General features: G+C 35.9%; 1 protein-coding gene across 2 annotated transcripts; it reads left to right on the forward strand.

The window, feature by feature from the left end:
- The first annotated feature begins 635 nt into the window (after positions 1-635).
- On the forward strand, positions 636-10053 carry LOC104592484 (UDP-N-acetylglucosamine transporter UGNT1-like). Of its 2 annotated transcripts, XM_088894037.1 has the most exons (11): positions 636-906; positions 4897-4973; positions 6737-6898; positions 7011-7144; positions 7595-7725; positions 7830-7874; positions 8019-8116; positions 8681-8788; positions 9223-9279; positions 9393-9506; positions 9636-9857. In XM_088894037.1, the coding sequence occupies exons 1-10, from the start codon at positions 771-773 to the stop codon at positions 9465-9467; spliced, it is 1023 nt and encodes a 340-aa protein (XP_088750163.1). In that variant the 5' UTR covers positions 636-770; the 3' UTR covers positions 9468-9506; positions 9636-9857. The 2 variants fall into 2 exon arrangements, with proteins under 2 accessions (XP_088750163.1, XP_010250172.1); XM_010251870.3 differs by having other exon boundaries at positions 9393-10053.
- Positions 10054-24565: the final 14512 nt, after the last annotated feature.

A 24565-nucleotide genomic window follows, 5' to 3' on the forward strand; every position in this document is an offset into this window, starting at 1 on the left:
TTTCCCAAAAACACCATGCATAGTAATATAGTATACGATACCTTACGTTACAATATCATATGTATTGATATTTTGAACTGGAAAATGATAGTCCTGATTTTTACCGAGGTATTTGACCTCCTTATTTGCTAGTTCACCTTTATTCTACATCTCAAAGCAAAACCCGGAAAAGGTAAGAATATGATTAATTTTCCCATGAAATCATTTTCCAACAAAATCATTCGTCGTCTCATTTTACCTCCACCAGAACGCAGTGATGGGTGCATGTGTGGCTTCTAAAGAAATAGATATACAGTTGTAGGCGACATTATTATATATGGATATCCATCTGGACGGGTCTGGCTAGCCCAATTTTAACCCAGCCCGACTGTAAACCAGTAGATCCGAGAACCCGTACTGACCCTAGAGGCTAGAGAAGGGCAGGGTAAAGCATGGATGAATGGGGTTGAGCACTTGAGCTTGGCCTGCTGAAAGAAATGGGCAGGGCAATCGGGTGTACTTCAAACTTGGGCGTGGGTCTTGTAATGAGGATACAGTCAAATGGCACCGACCCGGAGGCCGGAGCCGACCGTGTTGCGCTGAAACCGACCAGACTAGTATTTGGAGGGAACGTAGAGTTAACTTGACTACTTCCTCTATTTCCCATTTTTTGGTCTGTTTTTGAACTTTCCGATTGACTCCTCTCAAAGACTCAACTTCTGAATTCTGATCTACAAAACTTGCTGAGAGAGGGCGAGGGAGGGTGCCGGAGAGCTTTGATATCTCTCGCCATGGCTTCCTCCAATTCTTCAAAGAATTTGGTGTTACCAGTTTCTGATCCTCCGAGGGGCGATGAGAGTCTCTTCAAGGGTTCCGCCATGACCAAGAGGGGGGCCTACGCTGCCATTTCTTACATGACTTGCGCAGGTATGTTCGTTCTCTGTCCTAGTCGTTCTTACCAATTGAGACTTTGGCTCTAGTATTTAGTCCTTATTCATTTTTTGTGTACCATCTTTCTCTGTATCCCTTCTCAAGTCTCCACGTAATTCTCTTGCGAATTTTATCATCGACTTTCTGCTCTCGAATCGTTTCTTCCTTTCTACAGTGCAATTAAGACACTTATCGCCTTTATGAAGGGAATTTAAATCATTTGTATTTTCATCTGGATTATATCATTTTTCTTGTTGATTGGTGGGGCTGCTGCTCCCCCTCCCTCTATCTCTCTACTAAATTTTATATACACTAATTGTCTCGTAGTTCTCAGAATCAACAAAGAAACATAACACGAGGATTTCTAGAATCAATGGAACATAAATAGTAGTTTGGTTTATCTCAGAATGGAGATTGACTTTGGAAATTCCCTTTATCATAGTGCTTCCTTCAATTATTAGAGTTTATGAATTTGGAATTCAATTTCAACTGTTATTCCATAGGTTCATCCGAGAAACAGTTCATATATTGGGTTTTGAGTATGAATTTGGATCCATACTAAGCACCTGTTGTTCCAATAGCCCTATGTCTGATGGAATAGTCAAGCTATTTAATCTTTAGAACTGTAACATGCTGCCGTGTTCTGCGGCTGACGGTTCTTACTCTAGTGGCAGGTAGTCCTTTTTAGGGTGTGGCTTTCGTCCTGCTCCTCCAGGTATCCCTTCCCCAATTCAGGGGTGTCGATTGGACTGGATTTGGTCCAATCCGATCCAGTCCAATGTGAGTCCATTACAAATGGACCAGGTCCAATCCAATCCAATGAATAATTTGGACCACTTTGGACCAGTCCAATTCAATGTTCGGACCATCCAATTTGTTCAAATTCATTTTAATTTAGGTTGGTTTTAACCCAAACCCGGTCCATTGACACCTATATTCTTATCTTATATCAATGGACCGGATATTGGCTTAATCCAACTAAATCCAATATAAATTTATTACGGATGGACCAGGTCCAATCCAATCTAATAAATATTTTGGACCGGCTCGGTCCAATCCACTATGTCTTTTTGGTCCGTCCAATCTGTCCAAATTGATTTTGGACTGGACGGGTCCAGTCCAAAACCAGTCCATTGACACCCTTACCCCAATTAGTTCTTTCCATGATTTGAATCTGGAATGTGGCCTATGGGGTAGGCTCTAAAACCAAATGTTATGTATCCAACCAATATGCTATTATCTCTAGGACTTATGGAACATTTCAAGCCAAGGAATCTAATCTTTAGGATCATAATAGGGTTGTAGCCTAAAAGAACTCCTTGGAAAAGTAGGTATTTAAAACCTTCTTGAAAGAATTTATCATGCTAAATATGATTTGAGTCTTGGAATAACTGGATTATGATTTTTTTTTTAATGTGCAAGTATAACATATAGTAGGTTAGTTGCAAGTTAATGTACATACTGATCTTTTATTCCTGGACCTGCTGGAATTGGGCCTATTTATGGGCAGTACGGTTAATAGATACCTCATTTTTCATTAATATCAAATGCTCCACTGAGGTTAGCATGCTCTTCAAGGCTTAGAGAATTTTCATATTCATGTGATTCATTTTAAGGGGCCATTGGTTTGGTTTAATGATAAAAGTTCAGTATGATAAGCATATGAATACGGGCTAGAGTCCGAGAGTGCCCACTTTGTGCAAAAAAAATGCCAAAGGTTAGGTCCATATCAAGTCTACCCCTTCCAAAGTTCCAATACCCCATATGTCTGGGACCAACAGTGGGTAATGACCCTTTTATGTGATCCACTTTTAATTGTGCAATCCAAAAAATGTCACTACTTGGGCATTAAAGTTCTTTGGAGGCCTGGATCTGTTCAGAAGATAGTAGAATAAGGAGATGGGATCTGGGACCAATAAAAAATCTTCACTGTAAACATTGGCTTGGAGCAGCTCCTTTCCAGAAGAGGAGATTGGGAAATTTCATGCCCAACTAAGGTGGTATCCTTGGTGTGGACAGCAGTGTTAGGTACTTTTTTTTTTTAACTAGAGATCAACTATCAAGAGGAGGCTTGGATCCTCTCATAGAATTGCATTATCTATCAAAATGAGCCTGAATTGGTGGATCATCTACTTCCTTCCGCAAATATAGGGACTTTACATCAAATGGTGTTTCTCCAAAACATTGTGGGAAACCATTGCAAGGTGGATTTCATGTTTGGGAGCAAAAGTATTTGGAATAACACCTTCAAGCCCTTCTCCTGATCATAGCTGTCAAGGTGATGCCCAGGTGGGTGCCTAAGCAATATGCCTAGGCAATAAGACACTTATGGAGGGTTGCCTCACTTAATCACCAAGATATTTTTTACATGATTCTCTTGGATACTTTTATATTTTTAACTTTTGAGATTATAATAATAAAATAGACATCATTAAACTAAACTATTCATCTAAGTTAAAATACTAGTTTCTTTTTGTTATTCTTCTCATTTGTTAGGGTTCATCAACATGCATATTGCCTTGAACCCTTGAAGACTTCAAAACTTGAACTAATAAGCATGGAAGAACTCAAAATTTTATCCGATCAACACATATTGATCTTCTTCTTCTTTTCACCCTTTCTTTTCTTTTCTTCTTTTCCTAGGAAAAAAGTAGAGATTAAACCTTTCTATTTTCTGAAATTAATTTTATTTCTTCCATTTTTTTCATGAATATGTTGATTTTCCATGTTTAAAATGAAGCTTATACATCTTTTATGAAGATCATAGACAATTAATAGGGAAAGATAGTTATTGTTTGCTATGGAACCCAAGGAGTTACCCTAGGATTCATGGTTTTTATTAAAAAAAAATCCATCACCATTTATCAAAAAAAAAAAAAAAATCCATCACCTAGGTGACTAGGCAAAAATTAATAGCGAAAGATGGGCTTTATTATAAAAAAACCCATCACCTTGCCTCACCTCGATGCCTTGAAAAGTATGCCTCTTGGGTCCATTCCCTTACTTTGGCAATCAAGAAATATAAAGATAGCTTAACATGTAGAGCAATGAGTTTGCATGATTACAACACTTTCTTTTGACCCTCCAATAAAACACGACATGCTATCAACTAAATGAAAGACCAGGAAAACCAGATCACCTAGTGAGTGCTTGCCTAGGTGATTTGGTTTCGATGTGTTCACATGGTCATAACATTTACTTACGACTCTCTAATAAAAAACAGAGATGCTATTAATCAAATGAAAAACCAAATTATTCTAATGAGTGCATCCTGTTGTTGTTATCCCAAATGACACACTAACAATCTGCTAACATATGAAAAAATAGAGATTACCTCTAGGGTCTACTAGCTTACTATGACAATTTAGAAATACTAGGACAGCCTAACATGTTGAACAACAACACTTTCATGTGATCTTCCAATGAAACACAAGTATGCTATTAATCAAATGAAAAACCAAATCACTAAATGAGTGCATGCCTAGGTGATTTGGTTTTGATGAGCTCACATGGTCACAACACTTTATTACAACCCTAGAATAAAACACAAACAAGCTAACAATCAAATGAAAAAGGTAATAATAGTTATTATTATTATTATTATTATTATTTCATCCTTTCTTTTCTTTTTTTTTTCTTTTCCTAGGACAAAAATAAAAAAAAATCCATTGCGACCAAGTGACAAGGTGCCCCCTAGTGCCTAGCCTTGCTTCGGTGCCTTGAAAGCTATGCTCCTGATCTATTTATTAAGTTTTTGTTGCAATAATGCTCAACTTTCACCTATCCATATTTCATGCTTTTCTTTTGTTACCAGTTTGCTTTTCTGTGACTTGTTGTTTTATTATTTAAGTAGTAATGGTGGTCTAAGAATTTTCATGACTTGGGTTAACTTTTCCTTATTTTTCAGATTCTCTTCTTGAGCTTTTGTGATTTCTACATTTTTCTCTTTCACATTTATGCCTACTTCTATTTAATTGCTGTCCGCAGTACTCTTGGTGATGTTTAACAAGGCAGCTCTTTCGTCATATAATTTCCCCTGTGCAAATGTCATCACACTGTTTCAGGTAGTTCCCTATTAAGTTAATTTATTGCATAGGATAGCATGCACATTCTATGGTTGTTTTTCCATACTGTTTGGTTCCTTGTGTTACTCAATTTTGTTAAATATTTACTTCATATGAATACATTAGATCATGTAACATTAGTCTTTCTCAAACTTTAGTTTAATTGATTCTATGCTGTCCAAGCCGCCAAGCTGGAGCAACCGATAGAGTGCCAGAAAACTTACTTCCATTAGATAAATGACATTTTAGGTATGAAACAAATGGGGTTTTTAAATGCAATTTTTGCAGGTTCATAAAAACTTATTCACACCCTGCTATAGACCTCTCTAGTTTGGCTGGATAATGTGCCTTCTCATCAGATTTTCTTGGTCTATTCTAAAAAGTGGTGCATTTCAAGGAGATCATGAGGCTTTAATGTGGTGAACAATATGGAATAAGAGCAAAGCCCTCAGCTGCCACTACACTTCACCTTATGGCATCACCCTTTACAACAAGGGGAATGTGATTCTTCTTTTTAGTAATTTTCAGTTCTCATAAAAGGAACTAATGCCTTTGCCAAATTAGAATTTGACTTAGCCACAGGTGTGGTGGAAACAAAAAAATTATCGTCTAGAATCATTTCCAGAAAACATAGAGTTGCACAATCTGTATTATCTGCATGCAACATGTTGTAGATGAATAGTTCTTCAAAATTCAAATAGAAACAGGGAAGTGGATTGCCCGTCTCTTAATAAATTCATTTCAGTTCAGTTGGCAGTGTGTTTAATTTATGTGGTAAGCTTGATTACAAGCATTGTCCCTTTTGGAAGGGTTATCCTTTGAGCTTCCATATCAAGCTGCTTTAAATGGACCTGTAACAATAGTTTCACTAATATATTGTTGTTGGGTTGTTTTAACTTATGATATAATTCCTGGATTTAACAAATTAATCATGAAAAAACTGGTATAGTGCACCCTTGTAGAGTAAAATGTGTAGTTCTTACTTCCTAAATTACCTTCTTAACAATGATGCATAGTAAATTATTGAGGGATAAACATTTTAAGTGATTTTCATCACTTAGGTCACTAAGAGGTGCCATCAAAATTTCCTGTAAATGGGAAAGCAACTTGTAAAATGAGCAAAACAACTTCAAACACCTCAACACTTCCCTCACGCCCCCCCCAAAGAAAAAAGAGAGAACAGAGTTGAGAAGTAGAAAAAAAGGAACCCCTTAGAGACAGTTTAGTTTGGTCAGAGACATTATCACACATGAGTTTTTCTTTAAAAAATGAGAGCTTTGTTAATTGCTAAACAGTTTAGTTTGGTCAGATAAGATTTCAAAGTAGCCCTTGTTTGTATTAATTGAATGAACAACCAATGATTGGAACATTTTCAGAGTTTCCTCTGATAAGTCACTCTCACCTTACCTGCTTTTGGGTAAAGGAGTATCATTAGACACTACAGGAAGTTTTATCTACTTTGTTCTAATTCCTTGTAAATTATAAATATTCTTGATAACCTGAAATGCAATCTGATTTATTATATAGTGTATGTGCATTTAGGGTTAATGATTTAATTATTAACAGTATAACATTTGGGCTTCTGCAGTGCAATTCATTTATGAAGTGGTTTCTTTAGTACCTAGCAACTCTTTTAAATGTTTCCAGATGGTTGTTCTTTGTGAATTTATATAATATTCTTTGTGCTATAGTTGATTTGGTTCTGATTCCACAATTTGACTGCAATTTGGATGTTTTTTATTCTTAACCTATATTTGTTGCAGATAATATGCTCATGTTCATTGCTCTTTGCAATGAGACGTTGGAAGATTATTTCTTTTACAGTTGGTGAACCCTGGCCTCTTACTGATAATTCAGTCATGCTTGTACCATTCAAGACATTAGTTCACACCCTACCTCTCGCATTATCTTACTTGCTTTACATGGTATGCCTTTAACCTTATAAAGCTTAGCTTCCTTTACTGGAGAATTGTAAGGTTCAATTTCTTTTCTGTTGCTGATAATATCTGGCCTCTCTCCTTTCTTGATCTTTAAAAGCTGGCTTCAATGGAGTCTGTACGTGGTGTAAATGTTCCTATGTATACCACCCTCAGGCGGACCACTGTGGTATTTACAATGATAGTGGAATATCTTCTAACAGGGCAGAAATATTCATATTCTGTTGTTGGAAGGTAAACAGCTCCATCTTTTCATTGTTTCTTGTAGAGAATACACTGTTGTTTTATTCTAGAAACTAGACATGCTGATGAATGTGTGCATACATGTCTGACTGTATTACTGGATAGGCATATCTAAGGTGACAAAAAGTATTCAGTCATCCTTGGTTTAAGGATACAGTTCATTTGATACTGTCTTATATTACAAAGAATAAAAAACTAATAGATGAGGTGGATTATGCGAACTACCACCATAAAACCCTTAACTTTTTTTATCAGGTTGATGATTTTCTTAAATGCTTCAATATGAAATTCAACTTTTTAACTGCAAAACTATGGAAAGTATTAGCTTTGGCATATTTTATCCTTTTCATGTTTTTTTAGGTTTTAGAATTCATCACTTTTTTTTGGCCTAAAATTTTATGCTTCTAACTCCACAATGGAAAATTCCAAGAACTTCATCAGTGTGGGATTGATCGTCTTTGGTGCATTTATTGCTGGAGCTCGGGACTTGTCATTTGACTCCTATGGTTACGCTATTGTTTTCATAGCCAACATTACCACAGCTATATACCTTGCGACTATAGCCCGAATTGGTAGTATTTCTGTCTTCTAATGTTTCACTCTCTTTCTGGAGCTTGGACATCATTGATCCATTTGAAGAAGTGGAGCTTCATAACATATTTTATTATTTTCTCAGGGAAAACTAGTGGCCTCAACAGCTTTGGCCTAATGTGGTGCAATGGTAAGATGTGTATCTTAATTATTATCTATATGTGGATGTATGCATGCATGGAACTTTATTATACATATCTGTGCCTAATTGAAAAATAATAAATAGGGTATATGTCAACTCACTCAACTAATGTTTTATTTGCATTTGTTGAAGGAATAATATGCGGACCAGTGTTGCTGTTCTGGACATTTGTTCGGGGTGACTTGGAAATGACAATAAATTTTCCTCATTTGTATTCTATTGGCTTTCAGGTGCATAGCAGTCATAATAAACATGTCTTCCTCGTAGCATTTTGCTTCATTCTTAGGGCAACTTGGAAGTGCTGAAGTTTCATTGCTTTTGTAGAAGTGGTAGAGCTTCATACTATTATACAAATTAATTGGATTTATTTCCTAGCCCATGGTCCCCCCCCCCCCCCCCCCCCCCCCCCCCCCCCCCCCCCCCCCCCCAATTATTTGCATATTTATGTATCTCACAAAGAAAAAATATTCCCAATCCTTTTTTTTAATAATTCTACTGTCATGCACGTTTCTTTCCTTTACCAATTAAAGGCATCTTTTTCTTTGTCCCTCACTTTTGTTTTTTAAACCATCCCATGATAGTCCATGATTATCTTGGCCAAAAAAAAAAGAGATAGTCTATGGTTATCTTATGAGGCTGATCAGTAAAATTAGGTATTTGCTTGCTTATATGGTTCTGCACTTATGCATAGAATATGGGAGGAAGTTTATGACTGCAATTTGTTCTTTTCTTAAAGTTAAACAAGTATAACTGAAATTCTAATGGGAAATACTGCATGCAATTTCCTTTTGCAGGTTGTCATGCTTCTTTCATGTATAATGGCTTTCTTTTTGAACTATAGTATATTTTTGAATACAACTCTCAACTCTGCACTCACACAGACAATGTGTGGTAACTTGAAGGTATGCCTACTAACCTTTTATTAATTCCTTGTGCCTTGTGATAAGAAAAAGATGCATTTGATTCTGGTCCATTCTTGGTAGTTGGTACTGCTTATGTTTGTATCAAATGTTTTAGAACCTGGATCAGTGACTGAACATGCCAAGAGGAGGGTTAAGCTGGTTTGGACTGACTTTTATAAAAGAATTTACAGCATTGAAAAGATTTTATTATTTTCTTTATTTTCTTCCTCCTTTCTCTTATTTTCGTGCCATTGCATGGGCTTGGTTGGTTCAATATGAGTTACCTTAGTAAAGTGGGTCTGGTCATCAAATCATCTGGTTCACCATTTCCATCTGGCTTTTAGTAACTCTTGTTGAGGTTTGCCATTTATACAGGTATAATGTTGATGCCATTTTTATTTATGATCTGTTCTTTCTGTTTTTGTTACCATCAGGATCTTTTTACCGTTGGACTTGGTTGGCTATTGTTTGGTGGGCTTCCATTTGATATTGTAAGTGTGAACTTCACTTTACCTTTAATGTTTCTCATGTCCTCAGCACGGTGCTCTGTCTAGTCTGGGTTTTTAGTTTTGCTCACTTGAACCATCTTCTGTTTTCTTGCCAGTTGAATGTTATTGGTCAACTTCTTGGTTTCTTTGGCTCTGGTTTGTATGCCTACAGTAAGCTCAAAGGGAAGTAAGCAACAAGCTGTTATTGAGGAGCTCATTGTCCATTGGAGGTATTTAGTTGGGTTTATGTTGCTGCTGCAGTCATAACCATCTAAATTTTGATGTGTATAATGAGCTTCTAGGGAGTGAGTGCAACGATTTCTACAAAATTGCAGCCATGCTCTTTTTTTTTGGCACAGAAGGATAGCTGCTCTTACTTCACGGGAATTGAGGGCCTGTTTATCTTGAGTCATTGTACTCATCTACAGAGTGGTTAGTGATGAAAGTAGAAACGGTGATAGCGGTGGCCACTTGCTGGGACAATGCATATTACATTTGTAGGTGATTTTTTTTTTATAGATAACATTTGTAGGTGATTTTTTTTTGATAGATAACATTTGTTGGTGATTTTTTTCTTCTCATTTCTTCTTCTTTTTGGGTTTGACAATTTTGAAATTGGAGGAATGCCAGATGCCAAAATATCTAAGCTGACATTTTAACTTAAGCATCATTGGCACAAAATGAGATGATATCTTTTCTTTGTGAGACAACAAAGTTAACATTCTGTTTTGAAGTTCTCAAAATATAATATAAAAGCAGATCTTTGGTGCTCCAGCTTATCTGATTTCATCAAAATGGTCCCATATGGGTCTGTTCCATATGGGATGTTAGTTCCCTTTAATCATGTGGTGATTTCTCTTCAACCGTAAATAAAGTGGTTGATTGGAAAGCTTAATTAAGTCTGAGATATAGGGTCATTCGGTAGAGACAGAGAAGGCTCTCAAGCTGTGCATTGTGAACCTGAGATAAAATTCAACCTAAGAACAGAATTATTTTATGAACCTCCACAAATCCATTCTAGGACCTAGTCAATATGTTCTAGGATTTTTCCTTGCACTGATAAAACTTTAGTCTATATTATTTATTATTAAAAGTTTGGATGGGCACTTGAAACTTTTTTTGGGCTAAAATACTCTTATTTTTGAACTTAGTTCTCTCCAATTGTGAGAATGAAAAATGTAATTTAATTATTACTTTTCACCTTATTCAATTTCCTCATTAAGTCTTATATTTAAGGTATCTGCTCCCGATTTTTCTTATTAAATCCTATGTTTAAGGTATTGTTTTTCACTATTATAACCATGAATGAATTTGTGGTAATTTTCTTCTTGAATAAAAATACTACTATTTTTTATTTTGGTCCTTTAATTGAGATGGCAAAAAATATATTTGAATTGCTATTTTCACCTCATTCAATTTTCTCTCATTAAGTTTTATATTTTAGGTATTAATTCCTATTCTCTCTTATGATGTCCTATATTTAAGGCATTTTTTCCTCACCAAGAAATTATATTAAATAAATCTATATCCAATACTTTTAACAATATAAAACGCCTGTATTTTAAAACCAACTTGAAAATGAAACCATTTTTCAGTCTAGGTGGTAGATAAGAAATTCAACATTTCGGGTCAAATGTGTTAAATCTTGGTCATAATTAAGTAATAAAAGTTAAAAAGATAAAAACACAATCAATTATGTAAAAGTACAAATTTTCTAATATTTTATATTCATCACAATAAATAAAAATAAGCGTGATAAATAGGAATTATTTTAATACACAAATATAAAAAATTGTAAAAAAATTTTGACACACTATCATCATAATCATCTAAAATTGTCACATGCAACCTCTAATTTACTAGTTGATCTAATAACCCACCCAAGTTTATTTGGAGTTTTTTTTTTGTTTTTCCTTTTGTGAAAATTTTCAAGATCTATTCTTTTGGTCTCCTTCAATTTGAATGATTTGATTCAAAAACTAATTCAGTCTAAGCTATTAGCTACCTTAGCACTAGGATAAGTTCTAATTTTTTATTAATAATCATATATTTTCCTTTTTCTTTTTCTTCGGGTAGGTAAAAAAATATTGCGTTTAGAATCCAAAATCTTCATTTACCTAGGTATTCTACGGTAGAAAGGACCTAGCTTTTACTGCAAGGTTCTTGAAAAGTTTTGCTTGCCCAAAGTCTTGTGGCAAACAATGAGCTCGTTTGGCATGTCTTTTCGTGTGGTCTTTTGGTTGTTTACAACCTGAAAAGATCGAAAATCAGTTTATTTTCGTTTGACACGCGGAAGATCTAAACGCCAAAAGGCGGGATGCTGAAGAGATGCAAGAAGCCCATTTTAGGCTGATTTCGGGAAATTCCAAATGAAGCTTCTCGCGTCTTTTGTGTTTTAATCTCGTGCAGAAAGACGTTAAATGATGCATGAAAAGATGCATGTCTGTCAAACGGTCTTCAGACTGTCTAGATTTTATGTCAAAAGCTCAATACGTCTTTTGATTGTTAGAGCTACAAGAAGATCTTTTCAAAAAGACTTGTCAAATAGGCCCTATATTAATGAACTTCTAGTTTTGGATTTGGGTTTGGAAGGCTCATGTGGATGTATAAGAGATTGTATATTTCTATATACATATATTTGTACGCATATTATATAGGAAAACTTTGTTGATAAAGCATGCTTTTTCTTAGATTCTTTTCCACTCTTGTTTGCATAAACTTGTTATATACGGTAAATAGACACATATGCACATACTTTAACGGTTTATCCTTTTTTGTTTTTTCATATACCTTTGAAAATCCATCAATGTTTTAAAAACTGAAGCAGACGTCAAACCATTTTCTTTCCGGTTGATGGGTTAAACGGTTTTTTTAACTTTACTAAGTTAGATTCGTATATATATATATAATGGACCGATTTTGGATTGAATCAATCCGGTCCAAAATATTTATTAGAGTGGATTGGACCTGGTTTATTCGTAACAAATTTATATTGGATTGGGTTGGATTAAGCCAATATATGGTCCATTGGTATAAGATAAGAATATGTGTCAATGAACTGGTTTGGGTTGGAACCAATCTAAATTCAAATAAATTTAAACAGATTGGATGGTCCAAACGTTGAACTGAATTGGTCCAAATCGATTCAAAACATTCATTGGATTGGATTGGACCTAGTCTATTTTATAATGGACTCACATTGGACTGGATTGGATTGGACCAAATCCAGTCCAATTGACACCCGTATATATATAGGATGGTGAGGGAGGAGAATGCGGTGGCCGGCAGTTTTTCCTTTATCTTTCATGCCTGTTTTGCCGATAGATATTGAAAGAGACAGCTGATGGTAGGAAAAAAGAAGATGAAAGTGGCTCATCTTAACGAGAGAAAGCCAGTCATTGCTTACCATGTCGGTTTATTATTGGTCGCCACTTGACATGGTGTTTGAGAGCTGAGAGAGAGAGAGACAGACAAAGGTGGTAATTTTATATTGCAGATCCATTCTGGTGTATGTATTAGACTACAAGTGTGTTAACATTATTGGCTATAGGATCAATCAATAAAGCATTATTGGGATGGGTTTCATCCTTATTCTCCCCTCCTTTCTTTCACAGTTTCATAGTTGTGTTTTTTTTTTCTCAAAATATTTTTTTTTGGATCAGCAAAAATAAAAATTAAATATTGGTCTCATTTGGTTTGAACTATCAACTGGAGAGTGATTATAATGGTTTAAAATTTTAAATGAGGGATTGAATGGGTTTTGACCAAGTTAACGATTTTTTTACTCATTGATGGATTTGGGGTTAGGACTTGATGGTACTTTAATAGAAATGTGAAAAGGTATGAGAAAGGTAGGTTTATATGAAAGGAAAGAATAATTCAGCAAAGTTTATGATATTAACCTTAACCGCATTATGTAACTTTTGGAGAGAATAGTTCAGAAAAGGTTATGATATTAAACAAGTATATTAGAGAATCAACTTGGGTTTATGCTAAGAAGATCAATAGTGGAAACTATCTTTCTTTTGATACAATTGATAGAAAAAGTATAGAGAGAAAAAAAGAGATAATATGGTAAGTCTTGGAAATGAAAGGTGTTCCAAATATATATGTAAACCTAATTAAGGATATATATATGAGGGTTCAACAAGTACTGTTAGAACTTAGAACACCTGTTGAGAGTATCGGGTTTTACGGTTATGACGGGCCTTTACCAATGTTCAGCACTTAACCCTTATTTATTTGCACTAATCATAAGGAATTGATTAAACATATCCATGAGGTCCTATGGTGCTTATTGTTTGCTAGTAACATTGTTTTAATTGATGAAATTAATAAAGGGTTATATGGAAAATTAAGTTTATGAATAAATACCTTAAAAATAAGAGGTTCTAAAATAAGTAAGACTAAAATGGAATTATAGAATATATACTATGTATATTTAATAATAATGGGAGTTCAAATTAGGATACACCTAGGATTGGAGACCAAGAATTAACTCAATGTGGCATGTTTGTGTCTTGGTTCAATAATTCAAAACGAGGGAGAGATTGAAGAGAATGTTGCCCATAGAACAATTGTAAGGCCAGCTATGTTGTATGGAATAGAGTGTTGCATGATCAAAATACTTATCTACAAAATGAGTGTGGCAAAAATGTATATGCTTAAATGGACAAATAGAAAAACTAGAAATGATAGGGTTAGAAATGAAATAGTAAGAAAGCTAGGAATAGCTCTAATAAGCAATAAAATGAGAGAAAGTAGATGTAGATGGTTTAGTTGCATGCATAGAAGACTACCTACAAGTGTATAAATGATTTAAGCACCCATGACAAAAGTGTATAACCAAGTTCTTGGTAGGAACAATTTTATGTTAACAAGCGGTCAGAATGGGACATCTTGCCTAACATAAAAACCTATATATCATAATGAAATGACCAACATTTTAAATACACAAAAAAAGGAAGAAAAATCTGGTTAGGGAGTTGGCTTGATTTCTTTCCAGGTAAAAGATTTATGAAGAGGTTGAGCTTTTACTCATTTTATACTCTTCTTCTACTTAGTAGCTACCCTTTTGTTTTAATGGTAGGAGTAATGGCATTTCAATCCTTCCTGCAAGTTCTCTTCTATCCAGTCTTCAATTTTTTTATAGAGATTCATTTAAATGTCTTATTGTTTTATTCATAGTGCTTTTTTATGCACTTGAAGACATGTTCTTATTTTTTTTTACTTCTTTTGCTTAAGCTAATTCGAGGGCAAAGATAATATCATTCTTTGTGATAATCTCTTGGTTTATCATTGGTAAGGGTTCAAGTTGGGTCAGGTTAGGTTGGATTGAGGTTAACCCTAACCCAACATGATGCTGAACCCCAACTTTAACCCTAATGCAACCTGATGACATCAGGTTGGATTCAGTTTGGCCTAATTTCTTCACTTATTATTTATTTATTTATTTTTTAAATCTTCTCACTTCTTAGACTAGCCTAAGTTGCACCCCTAATTATTGAGGACAATTGCTTGTGTTGAATAATAAGCTGATATTGTTGGTAGTATATAAAGCTTGCATGGGGGAACCAAAAAGAAACGGTTGTGCAGTGCTGATGTTAGGGTTGTCAATGATACCCAATTATCTAACTCTGAATTTGAAACTTAATTCGATTAAATCAGATTTCGATCTTAAAAAAAAATCTGATCTGATTAAGATTGGAATTCAAAATTATTAATGTGTATATTAAGAGCATGAAAAAATTAACCTATTTTTATTGATGAGGCTGGTTTAAATATCATATTTTCATTAAAGGCTCATAAGTTCAGGTATGTGCAATTTATTTAACTTATTTTATTAATGATATCAATAGTTATTGTTTTTTTTCATTTTTTTAATAAAAACAATATTTGGTCATTTTGTTAATATATATAGGGTTTGAGGGTGATCATTTTGTGTGAAAAAGATGCCAAAAGTTAAGATTTTGGACAATACCTTGTATTCTACCCCCACCTTCCAAGACACTAGATAATTGGGACTAACATTGGGTAATGGTTTTTATATTATAGTAAAGCTCTCAAACAAGAGAGCTTCTCCTTGAGATACATGGTTATCTCTTCTCTTATTGAACAATATCATATACATGGATAATTCCACTCTAAAAAAAGTAAGGGTCTATTTGGTTCATGGGAATAGGGGTTTGGAATGTAAATCAATATGCTTCATTATGATTCCAATCTTTTAGTTGGGCGGAATCGAAACCCATTCCCATTCTTGGTGGAATGACATTCTCTCATTTGAGAGTAATTCCGGTTCCAATTTTGATTCCCGTCTGAACCAAATAGGTGGGAGGAATAGACCATTCTTGTTCCAACTACAAAACAGACAGACCCTGAAAGAAAATATTTCCACTCCCAAAAGTTGATTTCATCTCCTATATTAAGTGCTTGTTTGAAAGGGCTTTCACAAAGTGGCTTTTAGCATTGCAAGGTAGGCTTCACACGGAAAGCTATGAAACCATGTTTAGTGAAGAACCTAAAAAGTGTACATGAGCTAAGAAACAAACATTTTGATGAAGCTATTTTTTGGTGTAGTTTCTCAGAAGCAATTTGACTCAATCAACATTAAAGCCCTCCTAGACAGGATCCAAATAGGAAATCCAACATAATTTTACTACATGAATAGTTGAGTCCAAAAAAAAGAACAGGTTTGATCAAGGTTCAAAATATCGATTCGTATCGACCGATATTTATTGTTTCGAGAGCTTCCTGATATGCCCCTTTGAACCGGATTTGAAAAAATAAACTACCGATATTGCCCGATATGCCTCTAGTGGCGTATCAGGCATATCAATGTTTTGAACCTTGGGTGTGATTGCCTTGTATTTAGTATGGAGTGGTTATCTATCAATGAACATCCAAATTTGATCAAAGGAGTAATTTTGTCTTTTATTTTCTAGGTAAATAAGATATACAAGGCCATTATTAAAAGGAGTAATTTTGTCCCATCCAAGTATTGACAACTTCCCCCTTCAGGTGGAAAAGTTACTTGCCCACTTAGGAGATAGGTATCACTTACTCGGGTAATTGATACATAGGGAAAATAAATTTTTCAGGGACCCACATAATTCTGAAAAGAGAATATAGGTATTTTGATCAATGAAAACCAAAATTCTATTGACCAACTTTGCCCCCTCTCAAAATCCAAAAAACGAACAGGCCCTAATAGTGATCTGATGTGAATCCTACCCATTCACAGCCCTAGTCAATGCAAAGTAAGGTAATTCACAAATATTATTAATCATTAATATAGAGAAAGGATAACCATTAATATACAAACATTTGTATTATTGAATTTAAATGTTTGAATCCTTAATGGAGGTGCAAACAGATCGGATTAAATTGAATATGCCTACATACACACTTGATTCATTAACATTTTATATTATGAACAAAAGTATCCAAAAATAATTTTGATATTGTATGAATAAAATGACTTAAACATAGCTTCTATGAGACTTTAACTTATGACAGAATATTAAATTTATGTAAATATAAAATACATATACTTGAACATTATTTAGCGGACTGCGATTGTAATTGATGAGATTGGGGTGCATCGATACAAAACTAGTAGGTACCATTTGCATCCCTAATCCTATTAATCCTTGAGATTAGAGATCAAGTGCCGACATGGTACGTACCAAGGGTTACAGGGTTTAATGTTAATTGCAACCAATAGCCAAATAGCCAATCCAAGCTCTAACTCTACCACCTGTGGTCCTTCGGCCTTCTTGTCTTGTAATTGGCTTATATTTTTTGACTCCAAACCAAAACCAGAGTAGAGTCCGGATGTTGTTGGACGTCATCGATGCTGGCTTTTTTTTTTTTTTTTGCAGCAAGCACGCAGATATAGAAAATTAGAGATTGGTAAAAGGGTCTTAAATGAGAGAAGGCACGTGCGTTGAACGTGGTATATAATTACATATGAATAGTGAACAAAAAGATAGGAGCTAGGTTTTCTGTGTGCATCAAAGGCAAGTAGTCTCCTTGTGGCGGTAATAGATGAGTGCAAGTTTGGAAAAGAGAGAGGTTGGTTTGCTCCAAAACCCACCAAACCCAATGTGCAAATCTGTATTGATGCAGTAGAACGACTAGTAGTAGTAGTAGGAGAGAGAGAGAAAGAGAAGAAGTCTACGAAGTATAAAGTCAGATGCATGGTGTATAACAACGATGGTGAAGTGTCTTTCTTGTCTCCACAAACTGACAAGTGACTCTAGCCTAATTGCCCTACATGATTGAAACATAACCCATTTCCAAAAGTTCTCATGCTTAATGTTATTAATTACTGCATTTAAACGAGAGAGAGAGAGAGAGAGTTCATTATCTTCCAAACACACATAAAATAATGAAACATGCTCTAGAGACCCCCGAAAGTAGAAGGGAGAAGAGAACCACATGAACTATAATGTCATTTGTTCTCAACAATTGATATACAAATCAGAAAGTATTAATGCTTTTCTTATTAGTTAAATTAGTAAAGAAAGAAAATAAAAGAAAAAGAAGTTTCAACTTGGCCCAACAATAAAAGAAAAGTGTTAACAGTAGGAGTAAAACATGGGTGTCGCTTTGTCTGCCCCTTAACTAAGATATTTTTGACCTCCCTTTTCTCTGAGAAATATAGAGCATTGAGAGTGAGAGGGAGAAGTAGAGAGTTATAGGATCTGGTGAGGAAAGAAGAAGAAGAAGAAGATAAGAGAAGAGAAATGGTTTAGGCCCTTTAGGGCGTGAGGGAATCTGTTTGGGTGGTAGCACGCGAACTGAGCCACCCAAATCATGAGAGAGACTTATAATTCGGTTTAATTTGGAGGGCACCCCTTATTTTTTTTTGCCCTACAGTCCACACCACGCTTTTAAAAGGGGCTTTTGCCCTTCCCTAAAATCTTGAAAGAGAAGGGTAAGTGACCCTTTAAAAAAACAAAGGATGCAGAGATGAAGTAATTAGGGGCAGCAACCCAAGGTGTATGTCCCCCTGTGCAGGCCCAAGGCAGGGCTCTTTTAGCGCCGGTGTCTCCGCTTTGGGTTGGCGATTTGAAGAGTGAAGGAGAGCCACGTACCTTCCGAAACTTCTTTCTAGACAATCCTTGGCTGACATTCTGCGTTCCTGTTCCCAAGATTCCCTTCCTCTCTACTTCTCTCTCTCCATCAATCTGACTATTTTCACAACTTCATGTAAGATTCTTGTTTTCTTTTTGACAAAACTTTCAACGTCGCATAGACAGTGCACAGAAGATGGATTGCTGGCATGGGTTCTCTACCAAACTGCATGTCTTTAATTCTTCTGCTTAATATATACAAAACTATGCAGAGACTAGAGAGAGATAAGGAATATATATTAAAATTATTCAGTTAACATAGAACTTCAATTCGCCTGATGAATCCCATCGCCAGGAGACAGAGAAGTCGCACATCAAATCTAACCATGTGGCTAAAAACCCATTTTCGATCTAGCAATAATACTTAAGAATCTTGATCTGGGTTGCAGGAATTGTCTACCAATTAATTAATTGATACACACACAAATAATTAAAAGGGCTATTATCTTCATAAATATCAAACACAGTTTCTATTAGGTCTAACATCATGGGAACCCAAGAGCTAGCTACTCACCAAAAACTCAAACAAATCCGAACAGTTCTAAATATTGTAAACTACTTTGGTTTCCAACCGGCTACAAATAATAATCCACACAGAAGTCCTGATCTATAAAGGTAACATATAAGTGATGAAGATAACTACTATGTACTGTATCTGAATATGTATAATGTAAGTAATTGTAGTTGTAGAGATCAAACAAGTAAACGTGAGCTTAGAGAAGGATTAAAATAATTGAAAGATGGGTACGAGCAAAAAGGGTCGTTTGGGTTTTTGGTGGAGAATATTGCAGGTGCATGCGCAAGAGAGGGAGTTGAGTTTATGAGTACAAGCTAAGCATGACACACGTTAAAGTAAGTTGCTCCCCTTGACATCATTCCACTCACCTTCTCCTCCTTACCATCCCGAGGCAACCCAACCCCATTATACATTCTCTCCCCCCTCGCCCCCTTCTTCCCCACACTTACACTGATGATCAGCTTCACCTCTCTCTCTCTCTCCTCCATACTCTTTGCACCTCTTCGATCTCCTCTTGATGCAGACACATTTCCATCTCATGTCCACATCTCTTGCTTCACTAACAATCCAGATACATTACATACCAATATACCTCCACTCTCTTCGTCGTCGACAGCTCTTCTGGTTGTCTTTGTCACTGTCATCAGCTGCTTCCATGAAATCTCAAATGAGAGAATCACTGAAAGCACCCAATGCTGCAATATAAACAAGAATGCCAGATTATGTCTCATGGTCATGATCATCGCCATTTCCATCGCTAGCACTGTTACCGGTTTACCACTTCAATGTGCACGTAGTGCAAAGTTAAGCTGTATCTCAATTAGTCAATCTGTGTCTGTGTGCTTCTCTTACTTTTATTAACTGGACCAGATAAATGGTCATCAATTGCGGCTAAGCTTTGTTTGTTTGCTTCTGGGTCGAGGGATACTCAACCCTAAGCTACCACAGCATCAACAGTATGGCAGCCAATGTCCACTGATCTTCTTCATCACTGAGAATCGTCCCTCGTCCCTCTCCCTTATTGTACGTTGTACCTGAATTATATATATCCTAAGACAAAACCATCATGATTCAGGTTTCCACTTCACCACTACAATCCAACCACCACCACACCAAGTCACTAACGCCACCACCTCCTATTCCACCAAGCTATAACTTTTCCTTAGTGATAATTCTAATTATAATCCCGTTGTCGTTTCAGGCGACATGGGTCCTGTTTGAGATATATTCTTTATTCCTTCTGTTTTCCATCTTTCCTTAAGTCAGTATCGATCCCATGATGCGATACTCACAACCCCACAATCTATTTGTGCACATGATTCAGATCCCATGTTTCATATAAGAGCGGCTTTCTTCTTCCTTTCAATCCTGGGAGCTAGGTTGGTTGATGTTGGGAAAGCGATGTTGGTGAGGTTCAATCCGAAGACTGATTTACACTTGAACTGTGGAAACGATCTCAGATTGAGCCGCGCCAATATCACTTTCTGTACAGGCCTTAAGCGGATTACTCCTCTTATCTTCATCTTCAGCTTCAGCTTCTTCTATGTCTGATCATAACCTGTCTGTCTATCTACCTATCTTCTCATATTCTCCTTTGCATAATGTTCTGTATATGATATTATTCTTCGCTTCTGACACAAAACTTTTATTTTATTTGTGGAATTAGCTTCGTAAGGACAAAAGGCATTGATGGGTAGACTCCTGTTTTATTATTATAAGAAATCTCTTCTGTCTATTGCCAACAGTTTTTTGAACCCTTACATTGAACATGCTACCGTTTTGCAGGTAAAAGGCAGGTTACTTCCCCCATTAGTTAGGAAAGACAGGTTTGTTATTCTAAATGCATGCAACATGAGTTTCAATGAGAACTTCCATGATTTTTTATGTTGATAAACCAGGTTGACACAGATTCTCTCTTTTTGTCTTGAACTTCTGCAACTAGATATCTATATATACCAAGAGTATGAACAGCCAAAACTAATCTAAATGGGAAAGATGCATGATGAGCATCAAAGCGGAATACACTAATTAAATGGGGATTCTCTATTTCTTTCATTGATTGCTTGTATTATTTATTGTTAGACCAAACTACAATCTATTCTTTAGTAAAAACATCAGAACTCTCGAGCATCAAGAACAAGGAGAAGGAAGATATTCCAATAAAGAGAAGAACAAACTTCTATTTATCACTCTTCTGGTATGCTTTGTTCATAGATGAAATAATAACCATGGCTAAGCTTGTTATTTGATTCTTATCTTCTTTTCTTTTGTTGAAGGCAGGGATTGGTTCATTTAACCTGTTTCCTCATCAAGCAAGTAACTAGATACTTTAAAATACGGAAATACAGGATATATGATCAAGTGATAAGCATTAATTCTTACAACAGAGCTTTTCATGTATAAGCAATCTGGTTATCTATTTAGGGCCTTTGTTTCAGCATCTTATACATACTTTATATTGTTTTTCAGTATGTGCCAGCAGTGTTTATTCTTTGCTGAACAAATATGTTTCTTTTATTCTGTTGTTCTGTGTAACTTGAATTATTGCAGGAGTTTGACTTTGGAAATGTGGGTGACCTAAAATTGTTCCAGAGAATAAGACGATTTTAACTTTCAAACTGGAGACAGCAACGGTATTCTGTATTCAGAAAAGATGATGTCCCAAATTCAAGAGAGATATAGAAAAGAGAAAATGGAATCAAGATGTATTACTAAGCTGGAATCTGTATGAAACTATCTGTATTTTATAATCTCTTTTCCTCATCGGTGTAATTAATAAAGTTATCAGAATGTTATCAGATGAGTTTCGCACCCGTAAAACGCAACACCTTCCCAACTTTCTCAGTTGGATCATTCAGGAGTTGCATTTTAAGTGAAGAAACCAAAATCCTGGTTCCTGGAGAAGAAATTATACATATTTCCTGCTCTTCTCAATTTCATTGCGAGTTATTGGCACCTTAACCTATCATTCTTACCAATATACCACAGCTGCATATGTTCATCAATGGTGGTAAAATTATCTGCAGTCTCTCTCTCCCTCAACCCCCTCTCTTCCTGTGTGTGTGAACAAGTCCTTTTGCTTAAGATATTGAATGTTGGGACTTTGTGATTATGTTTGAAAAGATGATTGGCAGGAACTATGAATGGTTTGTCCATTTTGAGGAATGCTCATGATGATGATGTACTGGAGAGGACCTCCATTTCTATATTGGGTACTCCAGGACAATTGAGGACCCACCAAGAAGCAGTTTCTATAAGATATGCTCACCTGAATGTTTACCTGAACACAGCTGATCCTACTTCTGTAAATAACTCTTATAGACGTGTATGCATCCTTTTTGTCTCCCATAATAAGAACTACACTACTGTTGTAAATTCCCATGAATCCATTTTATTTTCTTCATCTTCATGCATTTTCTGTCTGCTTCTTATTTGTCAGTCTTGGGCATTTACATTACTTTCCTCCCTTATCTTTCAACTGTTGGAGAAACCAATCTGCACTGACTGGATATCAGCTATCTTCTACAATCTATACTGTATTCAATAATTCTCATTTTTAATGAACAAAGAACAATATGAGTCATTTTATCATGGACAAATAATGGGTTAAATGCTCATATGGGCCTTCTTGACTCAGTTAGATAGAAATATAATTAAGGCCGACCTACCCTTCAGAATGTTCAAAAAGCACGGGATTTTACTTAAAACTTGTTTAATTTCGTTAGCTAAAATAATTCAAACCAGGATATTACTGATATAAGGTCATACACAAATTAGATAAATAAGATTGTGAATCATTGAAATAACATTTATCCACATTCAGCTATAAATCAGATGAAGTCCAAGTACTAATGTAGTAATGTGTGATGATGATCCTTTGATCAATATGATATTTAATCAGCAGTGGGCAAGTTATGGGCCCAATTAGATGATAAAATGAGTTTTCGGATCATAATAGTTATTAAGGTGATTCTCTCCAAAATAAGTTATAATTGCTATTTAATCCAATGTCCATTTCTGCTTGAGTTAGGTCCACCTTTTGTGCTTACCCAAGGCTCTCAACATGGTTACATCCATCAGTTGAAGTTTAGAGTTGGGTTCAGACTTCAGACCCAAATCATTCATATAACTAGGGCTGTCATGGGGCAGGTCTGACCCGATGAATCCGGGACTGAACCGATTGCATCGGTTCTGGTTCTTTTTTTTTTTGTCCCAATTATTATTGGTTCAGGACTGGTTCTGCCCTGTCCCAAACCGATACATATATATTAAATACATAATATATTAATTAAATTTATATGCAATATTTAATTTCTAAATGTCCAAAAGGATCATTTCACTAAGTTTTTTTTCCAGTTGCTTCTTCTTCTGGCAGGGAACCATCGGATCAGACCCGATAGACCCAAGAAGCGGTCGGTCGATTCTGGATCTAAAATTACAGACCCTGATTTGGTTCCAGGACTTTGATATTTCTTATCGGTTCAGACTGGTTCTATCTTATCCCGACTCATATCCGATCCGTTGACAATCCTACTTCCTACATATAAGCAAAGTACATTTAGATCCACTTCAATGGGCCCATTTTTTTATATCAATGGGCCAATTAAAAACACCCACTTGAGCAAATATTTTTCCAACAATGACAGTTTCGAAATCACCTCTGCGCCCCACAAACGCCCTACGTGCACATCTCAACGTGCATTGGGAACATCTCCCACACGGTTGGGATATGCTGTGGGGCGCAGATGTGAATTCGACAATTTCCTCAGAAAATAAAATATGGGGTGGGGAGGCCCTCTACCACTGGCACACTCCTCCAGTTTTGTATGTACTTGGGCGATAGCTGACATGTCCGAAGCCCAGCCCAGTACAACGACACAGACCCACCCAGAGAATCTGCCAAACCCATGGCCCATTTATGTAATGATAACTCATTCTTGAAGTTAGAGCAGACTCAGGTTGATACATCAAGTCCTTGTTTGGTAATAGCAATCCCTGAAAAAGTAAAGTTCTGACTTATCTCGAAATCCAATCAGGGATGACCAACTCATATCACAAGTCATCTTTTAACCATCAGATTTTCATCAGATGGCAAGAATACATTCCGATCCAATGACAAAAGAGATGAGGTATCAGGTAGTGCCCTCTTTTATTTGGAGAAGAAAAGGTGAACTGAAAACCCATATGCTAGGCTGGGCCTGATGGCTCGTTCAGTTAAAAGCCCAGACCAGCCCATGTACGAGATATAGCCGTTGGTCCCCTGGCAAATCAAAAAGCATGAGAAGACAAAAAACAAAAACCGGAGAGAATCCAGGCGTACGTACAGCCGAAACCTATCACTAACCGTCGCCGTTTTCTAAGCCAATCCAATTTAACGGAAAAAGAAAACAGCTGAAATGACTGAATTGAATGGACTTACAATTTTGTCTTTTAGTGAATAAAGTCTGAAATTAAATTGCCCAGAAGGCCCAGAACATCTGGAATAAGTAATTCAGTTCAGCCAGTTCAGCCGTTATAAAAAACAACAGTTAAAGAGAAATAGAGAATGTTGGAGTTGGATTCGGATTCTCTCTCTCTCAGTCCCAGAAGGCCCAGAACAAACATCTCCTATCTGTCATTTCGTTTGCTTCTC

Source organism: Nelumbo nucifera, chromosome 8 (genome assembly GCF_055504915.1).
Source record: "Nelumbo nucifera cultivar China Antique chromosome 8, China Antique-T2T, whole genome shotgun sequence".
Taxonomy (NCBI): domain Eukaryota; kingdom Viridiplantae; phylum Streptophyta; class Magnoliopsida; order Proteales; family Nelumbonaceae; genus Nelumbo; species Nelumbo nucifera.

What these genes read in the sequence shown, in the direction of transcription:
- LOC104592484 (XM_010251870.3), top strand. Translation starts at nt 771, where the DNA reads ATGGCTTCCTCCAATTCTTCAAAGAATTTGGTGTTACCAGTTTCTGAT. An exon ending in TCATATTCTGTTGTTGGAAG is followed by an intron (nt 7,145 to 7,594) that starts GTAAACAGCTCC and finishes GAACTTCATCAG; the next exon opens with TGTGGGATTGATCGTCTTTG. An exon ending in CAATGTGTGGTAACTTGAAG is followed by an intron (nt 8,789 to 9,222) that starts GTATGCCTACTA and finishes TGTTACCATCAG; the next exon opens with GATCTTTTTACCGTTGGACT.